The following is a 16,639-nucleotide window of genomic DNA, read 5'->3' on the forward strand; positions in this document are numbered from 1 at the left end:
TTCTGCTTTAATGTTTATGATAAAAATATGTTTGATACATAAAAGAGAACGTTTAGAAATCTAGAATAATGTTTTAATATAACTTACACAATTTTAAAATATTTTTTTACCTACCTCTCCAAGTTATGTTCATAGCTTTAACTTAATAAGTGACAGTAAAAATCAAACTTCCACCTGATAATCATTAGTGATTCTGTTCTTACATTCCTGTTATCTTTTGTTACATGGTTGAATATCATGATCCATCTTTTCCATACTATTTATAGGGTTCTCTTGTAAACAGTCTTGTCTTCATTCCATTTCTCTGTTGTAATTTCAACTTCTGTGTGCATTCCCTTAGTTTACTTTATTGGATATAAACAGTTCACTTTATATTGGTTTCATTTTAACGTATTTTCCAGCTTAATTGATAAGATAAGTTTTTAACATACACATTTTGATGGATTGTTTCTGGTGTGAACCTGTGCATTGCTAGTTTAAGTAATTTTGTGTGCATGTACAGTCCTGTCATTCACTTTATTTTTGACATGTTTTGCTTAAAGCTGAATACTAGTTAGATTTTATGTACCATTGATTCAATAAGTTGAATAAGTAAATCTTTAGTCTTTTTGTAAAAGTAAAGAACTTGTAAGCCCAAAAGGATAATTAATTAGTTACTAAATCTTAATGTTTTAAATAAGTTTTTCAATGAGCCTTAGAGCTAACCATTGTTGTGTTCAAAATGATTTTTTTTACTGTTTGTCCTTATTTAAAATGCTTCAAATTATGTTTGTATTCCAATTTCACAGATGTGATGCAATCAGTTGTTTTTTTTTGCTTGCTTATGCTAATAACATTTCACATGTTTAAATACAAATGTGTTGTTTTGTTTCCTATGAGTTTACAGATCCATGTTATGTTATAAGGATTTACTGTATAAAAAATCCCAATACTTGGTGGGTATGGCTAGCCCAAGAAAGTCATCTTGAACAGTTCATGGAATGGTACAGTAGAACACAAGGGTGTAAACTTAAAAGCCTAGCTCATTCTACTTAGCTGAGATAAATAATACTTCAGTCAAGTGTGAGAAAATAAAGGTGGCTGACCATACAATTTTCCTCACCACCTGATTAACTAAACCTATATTTCAACTAGCCATCTGTACCAGTTACATAGCATTTCTAGTGACTTTTAGCTCTCTTCTCTTTACAAATAGGCTATCCGGTTTAAGATGCAATTGGTTTCATTAAAATATTGCCATGTCTATGAAAGAAAAATAATTAATAGCAGCTGTCAGCATTGATGGCTAAGTAAAGTAAGCTTATCAACCTACCTTAATGTATTTGGGTACAAGAAATTTTCTAGTCTACTAAATAGCAAGTAATTAGATCTACATACATCACTTATCTAGCATCAACTTAATAACTTTTGTTTACAGAACAAAATTCTAATAACAAAACAAATGTTTAATTAATGATTATGTCAATTTAATTTCTCTACACAAAAAAAAATATTTTTTTATGAAGATTCAAACAGTTGAACCACCAAGGCTTAAATTTTTTAACTGCTAGGGCTTCACTATTGTACCCTTAGCATTGCGGCCAATTACAGCATTGAAGTGCATGTTAAAAAAAAAACCATCAATACACCAGTTGTTCAAACACAGCTTATCACAAAAAACTGGGACAAAAGTATTGTATTGGTACATATAAGATGGCCAAGATATAACAACGGTAGTCTTTGGTAAAACAGAAGAGCCTATTCACAGAATGTTCAATTACAAATCAGATGCTTCTCATATTTATTAACAACAAGACTTCAACGTAACTAAGCAAATAATATACTATTTCAAAAATAAAGATCAACTGCAAAAACAAGTTTCATCCTTGACATTGTATACACATTACATGAACTTCTTACATGAAGAGTTATCAGGTTGACAGAGATGATGTGTGGTGATTGGCATGATTCATCAAAGTATGAGCAATGTAACTTATAATACAAACTTTATAGAAGTGCTGCTGCATATGGGAAAACAATGAGTACTAATGTCAAGAGGATCTGCAGGTAAGTCCTCAGTAAAATGAATAGGTAAACCATGAGTTCTAATGCTAAGAGGAACTGCAGGCACACCCTCAGTAAAAAGAATTGGTAAACAATGAGTTCTAATGCTATGAGGATCTGCAGATGCCCTTAATTGGATGAGTTAGCTGCTCAGCATGGGCCCAGCACCATGGAAGGGGGGAAAAAAAGTTTAAAATTATTTTTCTTCTTCTTTTAAACCAAAGCTACCTGAAGCTTGGTCATGTCACAGATTTAATCAACATGGAAGAAAAAAAATACCAAACATGGGAATACAATGTAAACAACTGTCCTTGGTCCAATGGTCAGTAACGCAGGTGAGGTTTGTTTTTGATCATATACCTGAGGATTTAGAGGGAGAAACATTGTCAACAATTCAAAGTTTAACACATGTAGACAAACTTGTGTAGTCATTATCTGATTAATTACAAATGTTATCAAGTGTGCGTGTTTAATGACATTTGAATTTACTATTAAACTGATGATATTTATTTCCTGCTATTTAAGATTTTGTTTTTGTCTACGGAGATTAACACATAATACTGCTTGGATTTCTATCGTATTTATCTAAATATCAAATGACAATGATTAGAAAATGTACTCTGTGAGTAAATGTGAGTATGATTTAAATTAGCCACATAGATTTATATCTTAAAGATTAATATTAGAAAAAAGTATTCAAAAAAGATTTGTATCTTGAGAATTATATATAGTCACAACACAGCTGTAATAGGGCCACATACTTATCAAGGACTTCCCAGAACTGTTGCAATGTGGCTCTGTCAAGATGTCTGCGATGTCTGTCCAAATTCATAATGTTCACTGACCATTTCTGGACATTGTTGTCAAGGGGAAGTTCTGACCACTTTAAGTGGAAGGCTTTAACTGTTCAGTGTAAATTTAAAAATGTAAGTGAGGCACTGATAACAAAGATAAATTACTTCAATCTTAAATCCCCTGTAACATTCTCTTGCGTTTGATGATATAAAATAACATGTTTATGTTTACATACAAACTAAATATAAAATAAATGAATAGTCAAAATAAAATTAGTTTTAATGATTAGTTTTAATGATTAACAAGCTGGCTTCAAGAGAAAATAATTAAAACTGTTGTAATGAATTAAATTTTAAGAGAAAATAATTTTAATAAAACAGTGTTAATGATTAATAAGCTGACTTAAGGGGAGAAAAAATAAATTGTAATGAATAAAAAACTGACTTTTAGAGAAAATCTCAACTGGGTTTCCGCTCCATGGCCAACTCTTGAACTGCCAGGCAGGACCTTGTACAAACACTGCCACCACCCTCTCCCTGTGGCAACAAAACTTATCAGGTTAGCGGGTCACATGATTTATAAAACAAGACACAAATGTATATTTTTTATCACAGGACTATACAAACGAAGAGTCATTCACCAACACTAGTTACATGCAAAACAGATGAAGTTTCTGACTTATACTCCTCCCACCCCCACCCCCACTCAAATCTAAAACCCAAACTAGTAATGAGTCAATTAAGAACTATCCCTAAGAGGAAATGACGTTTTATTAAAAAAAAAAATCACAAATGAACCATTCATAAACAGATCTCAATACAATAATACCAATAGAAAAAAAATGTTAGTTTGGTATATGTTAATAAGTAAATGGACTGATGCCCTACCAATCATCATGTGTGAGTTTGAGAGGGTTATCAATGATCCTGTAGGGTACAGTCAATCCCCCCTCCTTTCTTCTGTGTATGAGAACCTCATTATCACGTTTTGTTCCCTGAGACTTCTTCTCCTCTGTGCTGACAAACCTAAGAGAAAATTACAAAGGAATTTTAAGTATTGTAAACTACACAAATATGCTAGGAAAACTGCTGTGATGACTGACTGTATGAAATCTTTTGCATGATTTAAAAATTATATCTTGTACACATTAAAAGTGATAATTTTTTAAAAATATTAGAAAGGGATGGCATGGTTCATAAGTCTGATGATAGTTACCAAATGGGCATATACGACATCCCTATATGCAACTAGCTGGGGTTAGAACAAACAAGGGGAAGTAATGTTGCTGGGCCTAGACCCAAACATTTTCTTATTGTTGAGGGCACAGAAAAAGATGAGCTCTACTTCAACTACATAACTGACTGTCTTGTCCTAAATGGGTACTTTACTTTTTAAAAATATCTCAACTAATTTATCTATTAGAATACGTCGACACATTAAAGAATAATTTTATAATGTTATATATGATCACAATATCATATCACAATTTATATAAGTATTCACATAATGTTACATATGATCACAATATCATATCGCAATTTATATAAAGTATTCACATAATGTTACAGATGATCACAATATCATATAGCTAATTTATATAAAGTATTCACAAACTACATAATACAAATCTTACTTCAAGTCTTGCAAAATATCTTTAGCATTTAACATTGTGATGAGTGAGGTTGAGGCAGCTGGGATAATTATTATTGGTGTTCGGGAACCTAAAATATATTTTATAAAATCAAAGTAAGCTATAAAAAGCTACAAAATCTAGTTTAGAACATAGATTAACTATTTTTACTTAATTAAGAAAACTAATGATAGAAAAAAAAAAAAGGTACAAAATCTAGTTTAGAACAAAGATCAACTATTATTACTTAAGAAAAGAAATGCTAGAAAAAAAAGATACAAAACGTAATTCAAATATATTTTGATATCGAGTTAACAAAGATAAAAATAGTTCAGGTCAAGTAAAGGCTGTGTGTGTTGTGTTGTAACAACTGACCTTTCTTCTGATTGGGTGGAGGCCTGGCTTGTGAAATGGGTCTGGACACTGGTTGGACAACTGGCACAGCCTGTGGTATGGGCTGCGGGGCTGGTTGGGGCATTTTCCTGGCTTGAGCACCTTCTGTCACAGACTTCAGCGCCATACCGTGGAAAGTACCAGTGGTATCAATCTTGAATCCCTCAGTTTCTACAAGAATAAAACACACAGAACATTATACTTATGTTTTACACCAAATTATTTGTTAGGAAATAATTTCAAGCTTCAAATAATGTATTCATTTAGAGACAATGTTTTTTAGAAAATCATGAGAACTTAAGAGATATAAGATTGTTATAAGTACTATTTGCTATTGACAATTAACCAGGCTGTTTAGTCCATTATACAATTTTTTTTAGATCTACTAATGAGAAGTGCCTGGTTAAAACCCACGCAGTTTTAAAGGCTCTTACCTTCTTTCCCCTTGAATCTTTCCTGATCGTATCTGTTGTACCCAGTTATTACCTGTGGGGGGCGTGTCTGTGGCTGGGAGGAAATACACACCATGTACATTTGTTATTGAATCAAGTAAATATACATCTAGTGTTTAGCTTAAGGTTTTGTGTAAACCTTTTAATGGCTGGATAGTTGTCGGGCAGGAAACTGTTGTACAAAGAAGTAATCAAAGTGTGCTGCAGTTTAAATGAATGACTCTTGTGTCATGGAACTATGAAAAGTGGTTTGTACTGTTGTACTGGTGTGTCGGGTAGCCTATGATATAGTCTGTGTGGTAATGTGAGGGTAGTACACAGTAATGTGTACTTCTAAGTTTAGTCTGTGCGAGCAGTGTATAGTTGATTATGCTTAGTAATTGTGAAGTATTGATATCTAGTTGGAATAATAGTGTATTGAAAGCCATGAGAAGTGCAAAGTTATCAGACCAATTAAAATCAAGCACACTTTCAGACAAACAACCCTGTTCCTTGTGTACACATATATGACTGAAGTGTATCTTCTTCTTCTTCGTTCTTAATTTTTAGTGTTGGAAGGGATCAAGCCTTATCTGACAGAGGGTTGAACTTGAGACTTTTTCGAATTTATCAACCATGAGCTTTTGCAGACTCGACCACGCCTCCATCACAATTAAGAATACGTGTCAACTGGTTATGCGCCATTGAGGCCATTGACTCCGATTTCAGCCTGCTTTTCTTTTTGGATTTGCTTCCATAGCCTTTGTTCAACCAACAACAAACTACAAGGCAGCAGTTGTTTGATTTTGGAGTTGTCTCTCCTAGAAGAGTTGCTGTCCCCAGCTTATAAGCCTCATCTGCCCGAGGGTTCGAACTCGATACTTTTCGGTTTAGCAACCATGAGCTTTACCGACTCGACCACGCCAACCCGGAATGATAGTGTATTGAAAGCCATGAGAAGTGCAAAGTTATCAGATCAATTAAAATCAAGCACACTTTCAGGTAAACAACCTGGTTCCTTGTATACACATACTACTTAAATGTATAGAAATGTTAAACCTACAGCTGAGGTGGGGACTGTACTCTGTGTTGGAATCTGTGAGCGCTGGGAGCCTTCCTCCCTTGCCTTGATTGACTGAAGAATGCTGAATATGTTCTTTGCAAATTGCTGCAAGAAAGATTAGAAAAAATAAAATTTACAACCAATAAACAAAAAAGCCTATTAGTTGAAGGGAATGGCCAGGCGGAATAGTAGAGTGTTTAACTGCTAGCCAAAACAAGTATAGACCTCAGTAAGTGAAACAAGTTGTAATTCTTACTTTTCCCACACTTTGCAGGATTGTGGCCCTTGTCCTCCATAACCTCTCCCTGCTGACAATGTCCCTGGTCACATCCACCTCAGCATCCACGAAAGTTCTCTGTTCCAATGCTCCAGGTTGCAAATCATCATCGCCTTTTATTTTAGTACGTTTTATGGCTAAAATCTTTGCCTTGATTGCAGCAATTTTCTCTAATGGCATTGCCTCATGCAGAGAGGAAGACCTAATGAATATCAAATGCTAGATTAATAATATGCTAATGAAAATGCTTAAAATAAAACTACAATGAATTTTGCCATTTTGATTAACAATAAAAAAGTTAGCTCGCAAGGTTATTTATACTGATAACAAAAATTGTACCAATCATAGCAATAAATAAAACAATTAAAGCTATATGTCTCATGACTTTTGCAAATGAAAAGTGAGTGAAACATGAATAAAATTTTGTTTCCTAAATATTACTTTTGTTGGTAAATTAGATAAGATAAAAAATGTATCAAGTTGATTCAAATACATGGCAACCCTTTAGGTAAAGTAAAATCTACAACAGAAATATATTCCTAAGAGAAAAGTCAATTAAAATCCTTAAATTACCCCATTGAAGGTAAGACAGATGTATCCCTCCCACCATCAATTTTGTTGATCCAGTTCATTTTTTCAATCTGCACTTGTGGATCCTACAAGTTTAAAAGTATACAACATTGTTATCCACACATTATGACATTTATAGTTTTCTTTAAAGTAAAGCACTTATTGAAAAAAAAAGACATGTGACTGATACTAATATTAAGTTTGATGTTCTCCTGTAGCAAGAAAAATAATCCCCCCCCCCCCCCATTTTTTTTTTAATTGATAAAACAGTAATTTGAAGAAATTTTTTTTAAAAATCCCATGTAACTAAAATACTAGCTAAAAACACAAAGAAGAAATAACCAAAAAATGCCTGATGTTTGTAAAACTAAGGAAATATTCATACCTCCAGCCTTGGTTTTTTCTTATCACTTTCACCACCAACATCTTCAGCAGTTCTTTTAACTTAGGGGGTAAATAAAACATACTCATGAGATAATCAATTACTAAATATATTTATGTACTGTACTTATGATCATAATCATTTGAATTAGCCTGCTCAACAGTTATAATTAAACAATGAGTGCTATATTTTAATTCAAGGTTTACTTATACTGATATAACAGACAAGACAGAAAGGTGAAGGAATCCTTTACAGCAGCAAAAGGAACTTACTTTGTGTAGGGCGTTGTGAAATTTCAAGTGGGGCACTTTTATCAATGCTGCTGGCTGTATTGGTCTCGCCATTTAGGTACGCTAACAAATCTTTCCTATCAGGACGACGAACTACACTTATGTTTGCAGCCTACAGCATCAGATAGCACAATTTATTCTTAGAACATTGATATTTCTTTTAGGCATAAAATGTATAAAAACCTTTAAATTGGTGTTAAATTTAAATAAGTTGTGATAAAATTAGTAAAGAATAACTTACAACAGCTTCTCTGACGTAGTGAGGATGCTGAAGATGAACATTCTTCAGCAAGTACAAGATGGAGTCAAGAGTGTAGTATTCTTTTGTTACTCCAACTTTGCCAGTTCTGGAAGCATAAAAAGTTGTACAGTGAGAAACAAAAAAGCCATATAAAAATAGTTTTAAAATAGGCTAGTTAAAGTAAAAATAAAATATGATATCCAGCTTGGTCAACATTAGTTTAGGCCTATAAAACATTAAAAGCCTTTGAAATAACTGTGTAAAATGCAAAAGTTTAGTTAGTAGGTCGCTTTTCTGAACACATTCTGTGGGGGGGGGGGGGGGGGGGGGGGGGGGGGGGGTCACCCTTGTTATCAGATCAAAATATGAACTAACTAAATTATTTAGGCCTAACTGTATTTATATAATTAGTCTAGCAACTGAAATTATATAATTACACTAGTTAATAACAAAAATAAAACTAGTCCTTAATACTCAAACAGGCCCAACACTTAGACTTAACAGTACTAAAAATGATCCTTGTTTTGCTTTTTGCTAAGCTAAATTTTAAAGCAGTGTGAAGTGTAAAGCTAGCTACTAGAATCTAGATCTAGATAATAGTAGGGGGTGTGGGGAAATTGCGAGACGCGAAAAGCGAAATGGCGAGGCGGGAAAATGCGAGAAGGGCGCGAAAACGGTCGGTCACGTGACTTTTTTGTCTCGCATTTTACCACAAGCCGATACTTACGCTGGGTGGTGTTGAAATGCGAAGATTTCTGCGAAAAATTTACCGCACCCGATTTTCAGTGGTATTTGGTCCAGACTTCAAAGACGTTTCGTTTACATTGTTAAAACTTCCGATTTTTCCGTCGCTAGACATACTGATGATTTGTCAACTCCCCCCATCTTTTGTGTCGACTTAGAATACCACCTTGTTCGAAACCGACGGAAATACCGCCGACGATAGATCAACTTCTGTCTTTTGTGTGGAACGCCGAGGCCGCCTGATTTACCGTCTTTGAAGATCGCCGTGCCCGGTTCCGCTGCCGCCGCAAACGTATTTTCTATTGTTGCATAGAAATTTTGTATTATAGCCGCCGCCTACGATTTTTTTCTAGCTTTTTTTACCATATAAATCTAAGCACAAGGAAATGCCTACATCATTTGGATACAACAAAATAAAGTGACGTCACCGATATTATCAGTTGCTCGTGCTATATCGTAAGCTATGGGCCTACTTCAAATATTTTTAAAACCAAGTTGAACTTATCTGAATTTTTTTGTTTTGGTGGTGGTGTTATTTGGGGTCTTCCATAAATGACGTCACACTCGTAGGGGGGGGTCTGTAATTTTATGACGATGTGTGATGAGGGGGAGGAGGGGGGGGGGGGGGGTTAGATGTGAAGTCACACTATAAAAAAGCAATGTTAGAAAAATAATTTTAGACGTTTTTTTTTTTTCGCGTTTTAGAAAACTGTTTTAATACATTGTAAAAGGAATTGATTAAAATACTCTATTTTGAGCGAAATTAGACAAGATTTTTGGGAAAATATCGATGTTTTAAAAAAACTCAACTGCTGGTGACAACAATGAGCAAGAAATTGCCAAAATTACAGAAATGATAAAAAAACGGAAAACAGATGTTGAGCGTGCGGATGATGATGATGAGAACATGGGTGCCAGTGTTGTTTGTGGGATGAACGAGGAGGTCAACTGTGATGAGAATGTGAAATGTTGTGAATGTGGGATTGGAAGAAGTAGCAAAGAAAAAATGTATAAATGGGAGTCTAATGAACTGGGTTGGGTGTACTATGTGTGAAAGATGGTGTCACGAGGTGTGTTAGAGGACTGTTTCAGAAGATTTTGTTTGTAAATTGTTTGTAATTAAAATTACTTAATAAAAAATAAATTGCACTTTTTAGAATTGTTTATACTTTTACACTTTTTGCAAGTACAAAAATCCATAAATAGATGTTGCAAAATATCTCTCCTGCTGACAAGATTATACCAATTCACAATGACACAGCTCACGTTTGTATAAACATGAGCGGGCTAGATTTTTAAATTAATGCCGACTGAGACAGGATTTTCCTCTCGCTAACAAGAGCGGGCGATGACAGTAGCACAGCAACGATGTTAGGATTTTTAAATAGATAGATCTAGATATAGATCTATCTATCTTCTTAGTATCTAGATAAAAAATAACAACATACAACACTCGTGTTAAAGGGTATGGCTAAATGCTTGTTTATTTTAAAACAAAAAAGAATAATTTAAATAAATAAAGATGGAAAAAAAAAAGGAAAAAAACTTTTTTCGCAATAAGTGTCCTCGCTATTTACCCTTAATTCCGCAGGTATGTCTCGCATTACCTTCTCGCATTTTCCCGCCTCGCCATTTCGCTTTTCGCGTCTCGCAATTTCCCCACACCCTAATAGATATAGATTAGATATTAGATCTAGAGGAGTTTACACTTTTCGGACACACACCAAAAATTACGTAGGACCGAACACTTCGTCGGTTTTTGGCTCATAGAAACTTTAATTAGCATGTCTCACGCGAAACCACGGCGCCTGCACGTAAACTGTTCATTTATGAACACTTCCGTGTCAAGTACTTCCGTTTCCTTTCTCAAGAATTATTTTTAGAAATTTTTTAACGTTGCATGGTACGCACATTTCTATTTTTACATCAGCCGGATGAAGTGACCTAGGGTTGGACTTAGGGGCAAAACTTGAACCAATCAATGCTTAGCTAAAAGGTTACACTATAAATAGCTTCTATATATGTATGGAACATCGTAAATGTCAAGGTTAATGGGTTTTTTTGTGCTTGAACAATAAAAAAGGGGTGTTCGCTAACTTTTTTGACCTTACATGGGATCGGACAGCAACACAAAAATATTATTAAATAAGAATTTAGAGCATAAAAGGGGCTGGTTATTGAAGGGAAAGGGTCAAAATAAGGTCAAGAAGGCAGTGGAATGCGAAAGAGGAGGGGGAATCATGTGACCTGGCTGGCTTAGCAGCGTACTGCGCGAGCCGCAATGGCTGAATGGGATGAACTTTGGAAGTGTGGGAAAAAGGTTTTATACTATTAAAATTACCTCACAAACAATCAATAACACAATATAAATGCATATAATATATGTTTTTATTCATTAAATTGACTTTAAATTATTCTAAATGAACAAAAAGTGCTATGTCCGATGACGGGTAAAGGTGTCCGAACACATGTAAAACTGTATTACGTGTGTTCGAACACACGTTAAGACCCCCCAGTCACTATAACAAGAATAGCTTAAGTTCTATGCGTATGAATACAAAATGACACACACATTAATAAAGTAGAATGGTTGCGGATAGATATGATACTTTTTTTTGTTTTCTATGTTAAGCGGTTACTGAATGAGACCGCATGGAATTTTTACGTTGCGTTTTTTCGCTATGTGTGTCCGAAAAGTGTAAGCTCCTCTAGTTCTAGATCTAGTGTTTTGAAATGTGTGAGCTGGTAACAATTCAGGCACCTAGATGTATGTAAATAGGCCCCTAATAGGTTTAATTCAACAAGTCTAGATCTAGAATCTATATTGTAGATCTAGATTACTGATCACAACTACAACAAGGGACACGCACACTGACTTCGACGACTTCAAAACAGTCGATGGAAACCATCTGATTATGCGACGATTCTCATTTCTGTGTTTATTATTTCTAAATATCATTACAAATTAATAACTTACCCCAAATGACATAATTTGTTTTAGCATTCTTCGGCCATGCAAATTCTCCGAAAATAATTTGATCATCTTTTTCTACAATCTCTTTTTTGTTGATATTGTATTGACGCAAAATACTTAGGACGTCAGCCATCTTTGTGTGTTAGTTCCGGAAGTAGATCTAGAAACTATCACAACTGCTTTACTATGTTACTTCAGTAATCCTAATAAATCTAGATTTTCTAGATTCTGGATCTATTTTTCACAAAAATGCAAAATCAGATTTAAATTTCGTTTAGCACGTCAAATACAATCACAAGCCATTAACAAAAATACTGTATAGGGCAATGACGGATTTTAATATTAAATATCATCTAATGTTATGTCCCAAAGTTGGACTACGAAAAACGAAAAGCATACTTAATATTACTTAAGTTAACTAAAGCCTATAATATAACATTTTATTATGTGATTCACCCCAACTCACATTTTTTGGGACTTATTTAATGATAGGAACGATTTTTATTTATTTAAATTTTCCTCAAACATAAGTAAAATGCAGAGGCGTAGCGAGGGGGGCGGTAGGGGGGGGACATATGTCCCCGGGCGCCGACCTTAGGGGGGCGCCAAATTGAAAGTTTGAGGGGGGGGGGGGTGCAAATGAAAAGTTCGAGGGGGGTGCAAATCGAAAGTTTGTCCCCGGGCGCCGGGAAGGGTCGCTACGCCTCTGGTAAAATGTACATATTCATGCGCACTGAAGTAAAACTTTCAACGCCCATTCTAAAATGGTGCTTATGTGAGACTGACTTGTAACTATCATTTGGCCTGATCGTTATTTCATTGATTAAAATGTTGAGCAATCGCTACTCTTAATTTTAAACCAAAGATCATTAAAAACTGATATACACTACTGTACTAGACTACATAATTAGGCAATGTTTTGGGAATTCCCATTTGAACGCACAGCAAGTGCGCACTAACCGCAGACAGTGCGCATTTAAATGGCTGAAATACACTTCCTTCTTTGAGACAGACGGCCGACTCTATGACATTCACAAGGAGTAGTTTTGTCCATTCTTCTGGGAAAAGGGTGGGTAATAATTTACCTGGGCATCTGTTCAGTTAAACCCATTGCAGGTATATTTTCAGCGTGAAGTAGTTAAAGATCTACATAGGCATACATTACACAACGCTGAGTCGTTTGGGGAATATTTAAAAGTAAAAGAGTTTAATAAAATATAAGTCTTTAAGTTTATGAAGTTTATGTTGAATATGATCGTTTTGACTTTTGACTCTCGATTTGTTTTAATTTTATTGATATAAATAAAATAATAGTTAACTATAAATATAATGGGTCCTATAATTATTTTATTAGCAAAATTAGGACGCAGGTGTTGCTTTTCAATATGTGTTTTATGTTTTATTCTACTGCTGTTTTAAAATGTGAGAAAAACAAACAGCAGACACGTCTTATCCACGATTCTGGGCAAAGCTGGATAACTATGCTATAATTGTACAGATTGTGCAAAGTGGTCAATTGCTTTTAATTAATTATTCACTATATTTCTATACATATATACATACTATACTCATACTCACCTATACATATACATTCATATTATATATATATATATATATATATATATATATATATATATATATATATATATATATATATATATATATATATATATGTATATATGTATGTATGTATATGCCAATCTAAGTCCCCAAGACAGAGGCCGACCAGCATACATGAGGCAGGGAGGCGGAGCGTGTGTTGTGGACTTGACGAATAAAATGACACAGTACATCTACATACAACAACGGGAGCACTTCCATAATTTCAAGACGTAGCAGGTAGAACTTACCTCCCTTGTTTGTCTTGTGTGTAAAACAGTCGCTCGCCTCTAGAAGCCCGTTAGTTTAAAGGGATTGATCACATTGGTAGTCTGATCCAGTGAAATCAGTGTTTCCCCCAGACACTGTTTAAAGTATATATTTTCTATATAAATTCAATTTCATTGGGGGAGGGGGGGGAGGGGGGGGGGGTAGACTTTCTTCCTTTCTTCGCCCCCCCCCCCCCCAAAAGAGATGCCTGGAATAAAGCCTGATTACGAATGTATAGGTGTGTGTGGGGTGGTGTGTGATTGTTTTGTGTGAATGTGTGTATTTGGATCTGACGTATAAACGTTGGGGAAAAAAATTGTCAAAGATATATATATGAGTATGTATGCTAAATAACTACTAAAAAACATTCCATTCGGGTGTGGGGGAGATGCTCATTTTACGTCATTTAAGTTGAGGTTGTGGTTGGGATAGATAAACTGACAACAGGGGAGTAATGGGGGGGGGGGGGTGGATAACAATAGCAAAACAAATCTTTACGTCATTCATGCAGCATTCCAAACTCCTTCAGTGTTACATGACGTCACTTAAGTCCACACCTCAGTAATAGATGACGTCAAATTTCTATTAATTTTTTTTTTAAAATTCCCCCCTCCGTTATGACGTCAGTGTTTGCTTCTATCCCCAGAGATGAACACTTCGATGCTAGAGAGTTTAGACGTCTACATTTTAGAGAAACTTGGTTTTAAGTCGGTTGACAACGCGCCCCCCATTCCACAGCCCGAGGAGGCGCCACCACCACCGCCACCGCCCCCCTCCACTTCCTACTTCCTGTTTCAGGCTCTTGGTGTTTGTTTCGCTGTTGGCGTGTAAGTACACGGTGTGTTAGTGGTTGGTGTGTAAGTACACGCTGAGGATAGGTTGGTGTGTAAGTACACGCTGAGGGTAGGTTGGTGTGTAAGTACACGCTGAGGGTAGGTTGGTGTGTAAGTACACGCTAAGGGTAGGTTGGTGTGTAAGTACACGCTGAGGGTAGGTTGGTGTGTAAGTACACGCTGAGGGTAGGTTGGTGTGTAAGTACACGCTGAGGGTAGGTTGGTGTGTAAGTACACGGTGTGTGTAGGTTGGTGTGTAAGTACACGCTGAGGGTAGGTTGGTGTGTAAGTACACGCTGAGGGTAGGTTGGTGTGTAAGTACACGCTGAGGGTAGGTTGGTGTGTAAGTACACGCTGAGGGTAGGTTGGTGTGTAAGTACACGCTGAGGGTAGGTTGGTGTGTAAGTACATGCTGAGGGTAAGTTGGTGTGTAAGTACACGCTGAGGGTAGGTTGGTGTGTAAGTACACGCTGAGGGTAGGTTGGTGTGTAAGTACACGCTGAGGGTAGGTTGGTGTGTAAGTACACGCTGAGGGTAGGTTGGTGTGTAAGTACACGCTGAGGGTAGGTTGGTGTGTAAGTACACGCTGAGGGTAGGTTGGTGTGTAAGTACACGCTGAGGGTAGGTTGGTGTGTAAGTACACGCTAAGGGTAGGTTGATGTGTAAGTACACGCTGAGGGTAGGTTGGTGTGTAAGTACACGCTGAGGGTAGGTTGGTGTGTAAGTACACGCTGAGGGTAGGTTGGTGTGTAAGTACACGCTGAGGGTAGGTTGGTGTGTAAGTACACGCTGAGGGTAGGTTGGTGTGTAAGTACACGCTGAGGGTAGGTTGGTGTGTAAGTACACACTGAGGGTAGGTTGGTGTGTAAGTACACGCTGAGGGTAGGTTGGTGTGTAAGTACACGCTGAGGGTAGGTTGGTGTGTAAGTACATGCTGAGGGTAAGTTGGTGTGTAAGTACACGCTGAGGGTAGGTTGGTGTGTAAGTACACGCTGAGGGTAGGTTGGTGTGTAAGTACACGCTGAGGGTAGGTTGGTGTGTAAGTACACGCTGAGGGTAGGTTGGTGTGTAAGTACAGATGGTAGGTTGGTGTGTAAGTATCCGTTGAGGGTAGGTTGGTGTGTAAGTACACGTTGAGGGTAGGTTGGTGTGTAAGTACAGAGGGTAGGTTGGTGTGTAAGTATCCGTTGAGGGTAGGTTGGTGTGTAAGTACACGCTGAGGGTAGGTTGGTGTGTAAGTACAGAGGGTAGGTTGGTGTGTAAGTACACGCTGAGGGTAGGTTGGTGTGTAAGTACAGAGGGTAGGTTGGTGTGTAAGTATCCGTTGAGGGTAGGTTGGTGTGTAAGTACACGTTGAGGGTAGGTTGGTGTGTAAGTACAGAGGGTAGGTTGGTGTGTAAGTATCCGTTGAGGGTAGGTTGGTGTGTAAGTACACGTTGAGGGTAGGTTGGTGTGTAAGTACAGAGGGTAGGTTGGTGTGTAAGTACACGCTGAGGGTAGGTTGGTGTGTAAGTACACGCTGAGTGTAGGTTGGTGTATAAGTACACGCTGAGGGTAGGTTGGTGTGTAAGTACACGCTGAGGGTAGGTTGGTGTGTAAGTACACGCTGAGGGTAGGTTGGTGTGTAAGTACACGCTGAGGGTAGGTTGGTGTGTAAGTACACGCTGAGGGTAGGTTGGTGTGTAAGTACACGCTGAGGGTAGGATGTGTAGGGTAGGATGTGTAGGGTAGGATGTGTATGGTAGGGTGTGTAGGGTAGGATGTGTAGGGTAGGATGTGTAGGGTAGGGAGTGTAGGGTAGGATGTGTAAGGTAGGATGTGTGTAAGTACACGCTGTGGGTAGGATGTGTAGGGTAGGATGTGTAGGGTAGGGTGTGTAGGGTAGGATGTGTAAGGTAGGATGTGTGTAAGTACACGCTGTGGGTAGGATGTGTAAGGTAGTATGTGTAAGGTAGGATGTGTAGGGTAGGGTGTGTGAGGTAGGATGTGTAGGGTAGGATGTGTAGGGTAGGGTGTGTAGGGTAGGATGTGTAGGGTAGGATGTGTAGGGTAGGATGTGTAGGGTAGGATGTGTAGGGTAGGGTGTGTAGGGTAGGATGTGTAG

At 36.9% G+C, this 16,639-nt stretch overlaps 1 protein-coding gene and 1 long non-coding RNA gene across 2 annotated transcripts; one reads left to right on the forward strand and one right to left on the reverse strand.

The window, feature by feature from the left end:
* Positions 1–1,444: 1,444 nt before the first annotated feature.
* On the reverse strand, positions 1,445–11,988 carry LOC131957835 (parafibromin). Its single transcript, XM_059322637.1, has 14 exons — positions 11,836–11,988; positions 8,116–8,221; positions 7,857–7,986; positions 7,588–7,646; positions 7,206–7,288; positions 6,612–6,834; positions 6,356–6,460; positions 5,296–5,368; positions 4,844–5,032; positions 4,472–4,559; positions 3,726–3,863; positions 3,283–3,374; positions 2,805–2,946; positions 1,445–2,403 (listed from the first exon to the last, which is right to left on the reverse strand). Exons 1-14 carry the CDS (start codon positions 11,964–11,966, stop codon positions 2,367–2,369), a joined length of 1,596 nt encoding a protein of 531 aa, XP_059178620.1. The 5' UTR covers positions 11,967–11,988; the 3' UTR covers positions 1,445–2,366.
* An 814-nt stretch (positions 11,989–12,802) lies between these two features.
* On the forward strand, positions 12,803–14,514 carry LOC131957836 (uncharacterized). The gene is made up of 3 exons (XR_009389140.1): positions 12,803–12,902; positions 13,540–13,672; positions 14,349–14,514. It is a non-coding gene; the product is annotated as an uncharacterized LOC131957836 (long non-coding RNA).
* Positions 14,515–16,639: the final 2,125 nt, after the last annotated feature.

Source organism: Physella acuta, unplaced genomic scaffold (assembly GCF_028476545.2).
Source record: "Physella acuta isolate Inbredline_101_S28 unplaced genomic scaffold, ASM2847654v3 ptg001270l, whole genome shotgun sequence".
Taxonomy (NCBI): domain Eukaryota; kingdom Metazoa; phylum Mollusca; class Gastropoda; family Physidae; genus Physella; species Physella acuta.

What these genes read in the sequence shown, in the direction of transcription:
- LOC131957835 (XM_059322637.1), bottom strand. Translation starts at nt 11,966, where the DNA reads ATGGCTGACGTCCTAAGTATTTTGCGTCAATACAATATCAACAAAAAA. An exon ending in TTCACAACGCCCTACACAAA is followed by an intron (nt 7,647 to 7,856) that starts GTAAGTTCCTTT and finishes TTACCCCCTAAG; the next exon opens with TTAAAAGAACTGCTGAAGAT. An exon ending in TCCTGCAAAGTGTGGGAAAA is followed by an intron (nt 6,461 to 6,611) that starts GTAAGAATTACA and finishes TCTTTCTTGCAG; the next exon opens with CAATTTGCAAAGAACATATT.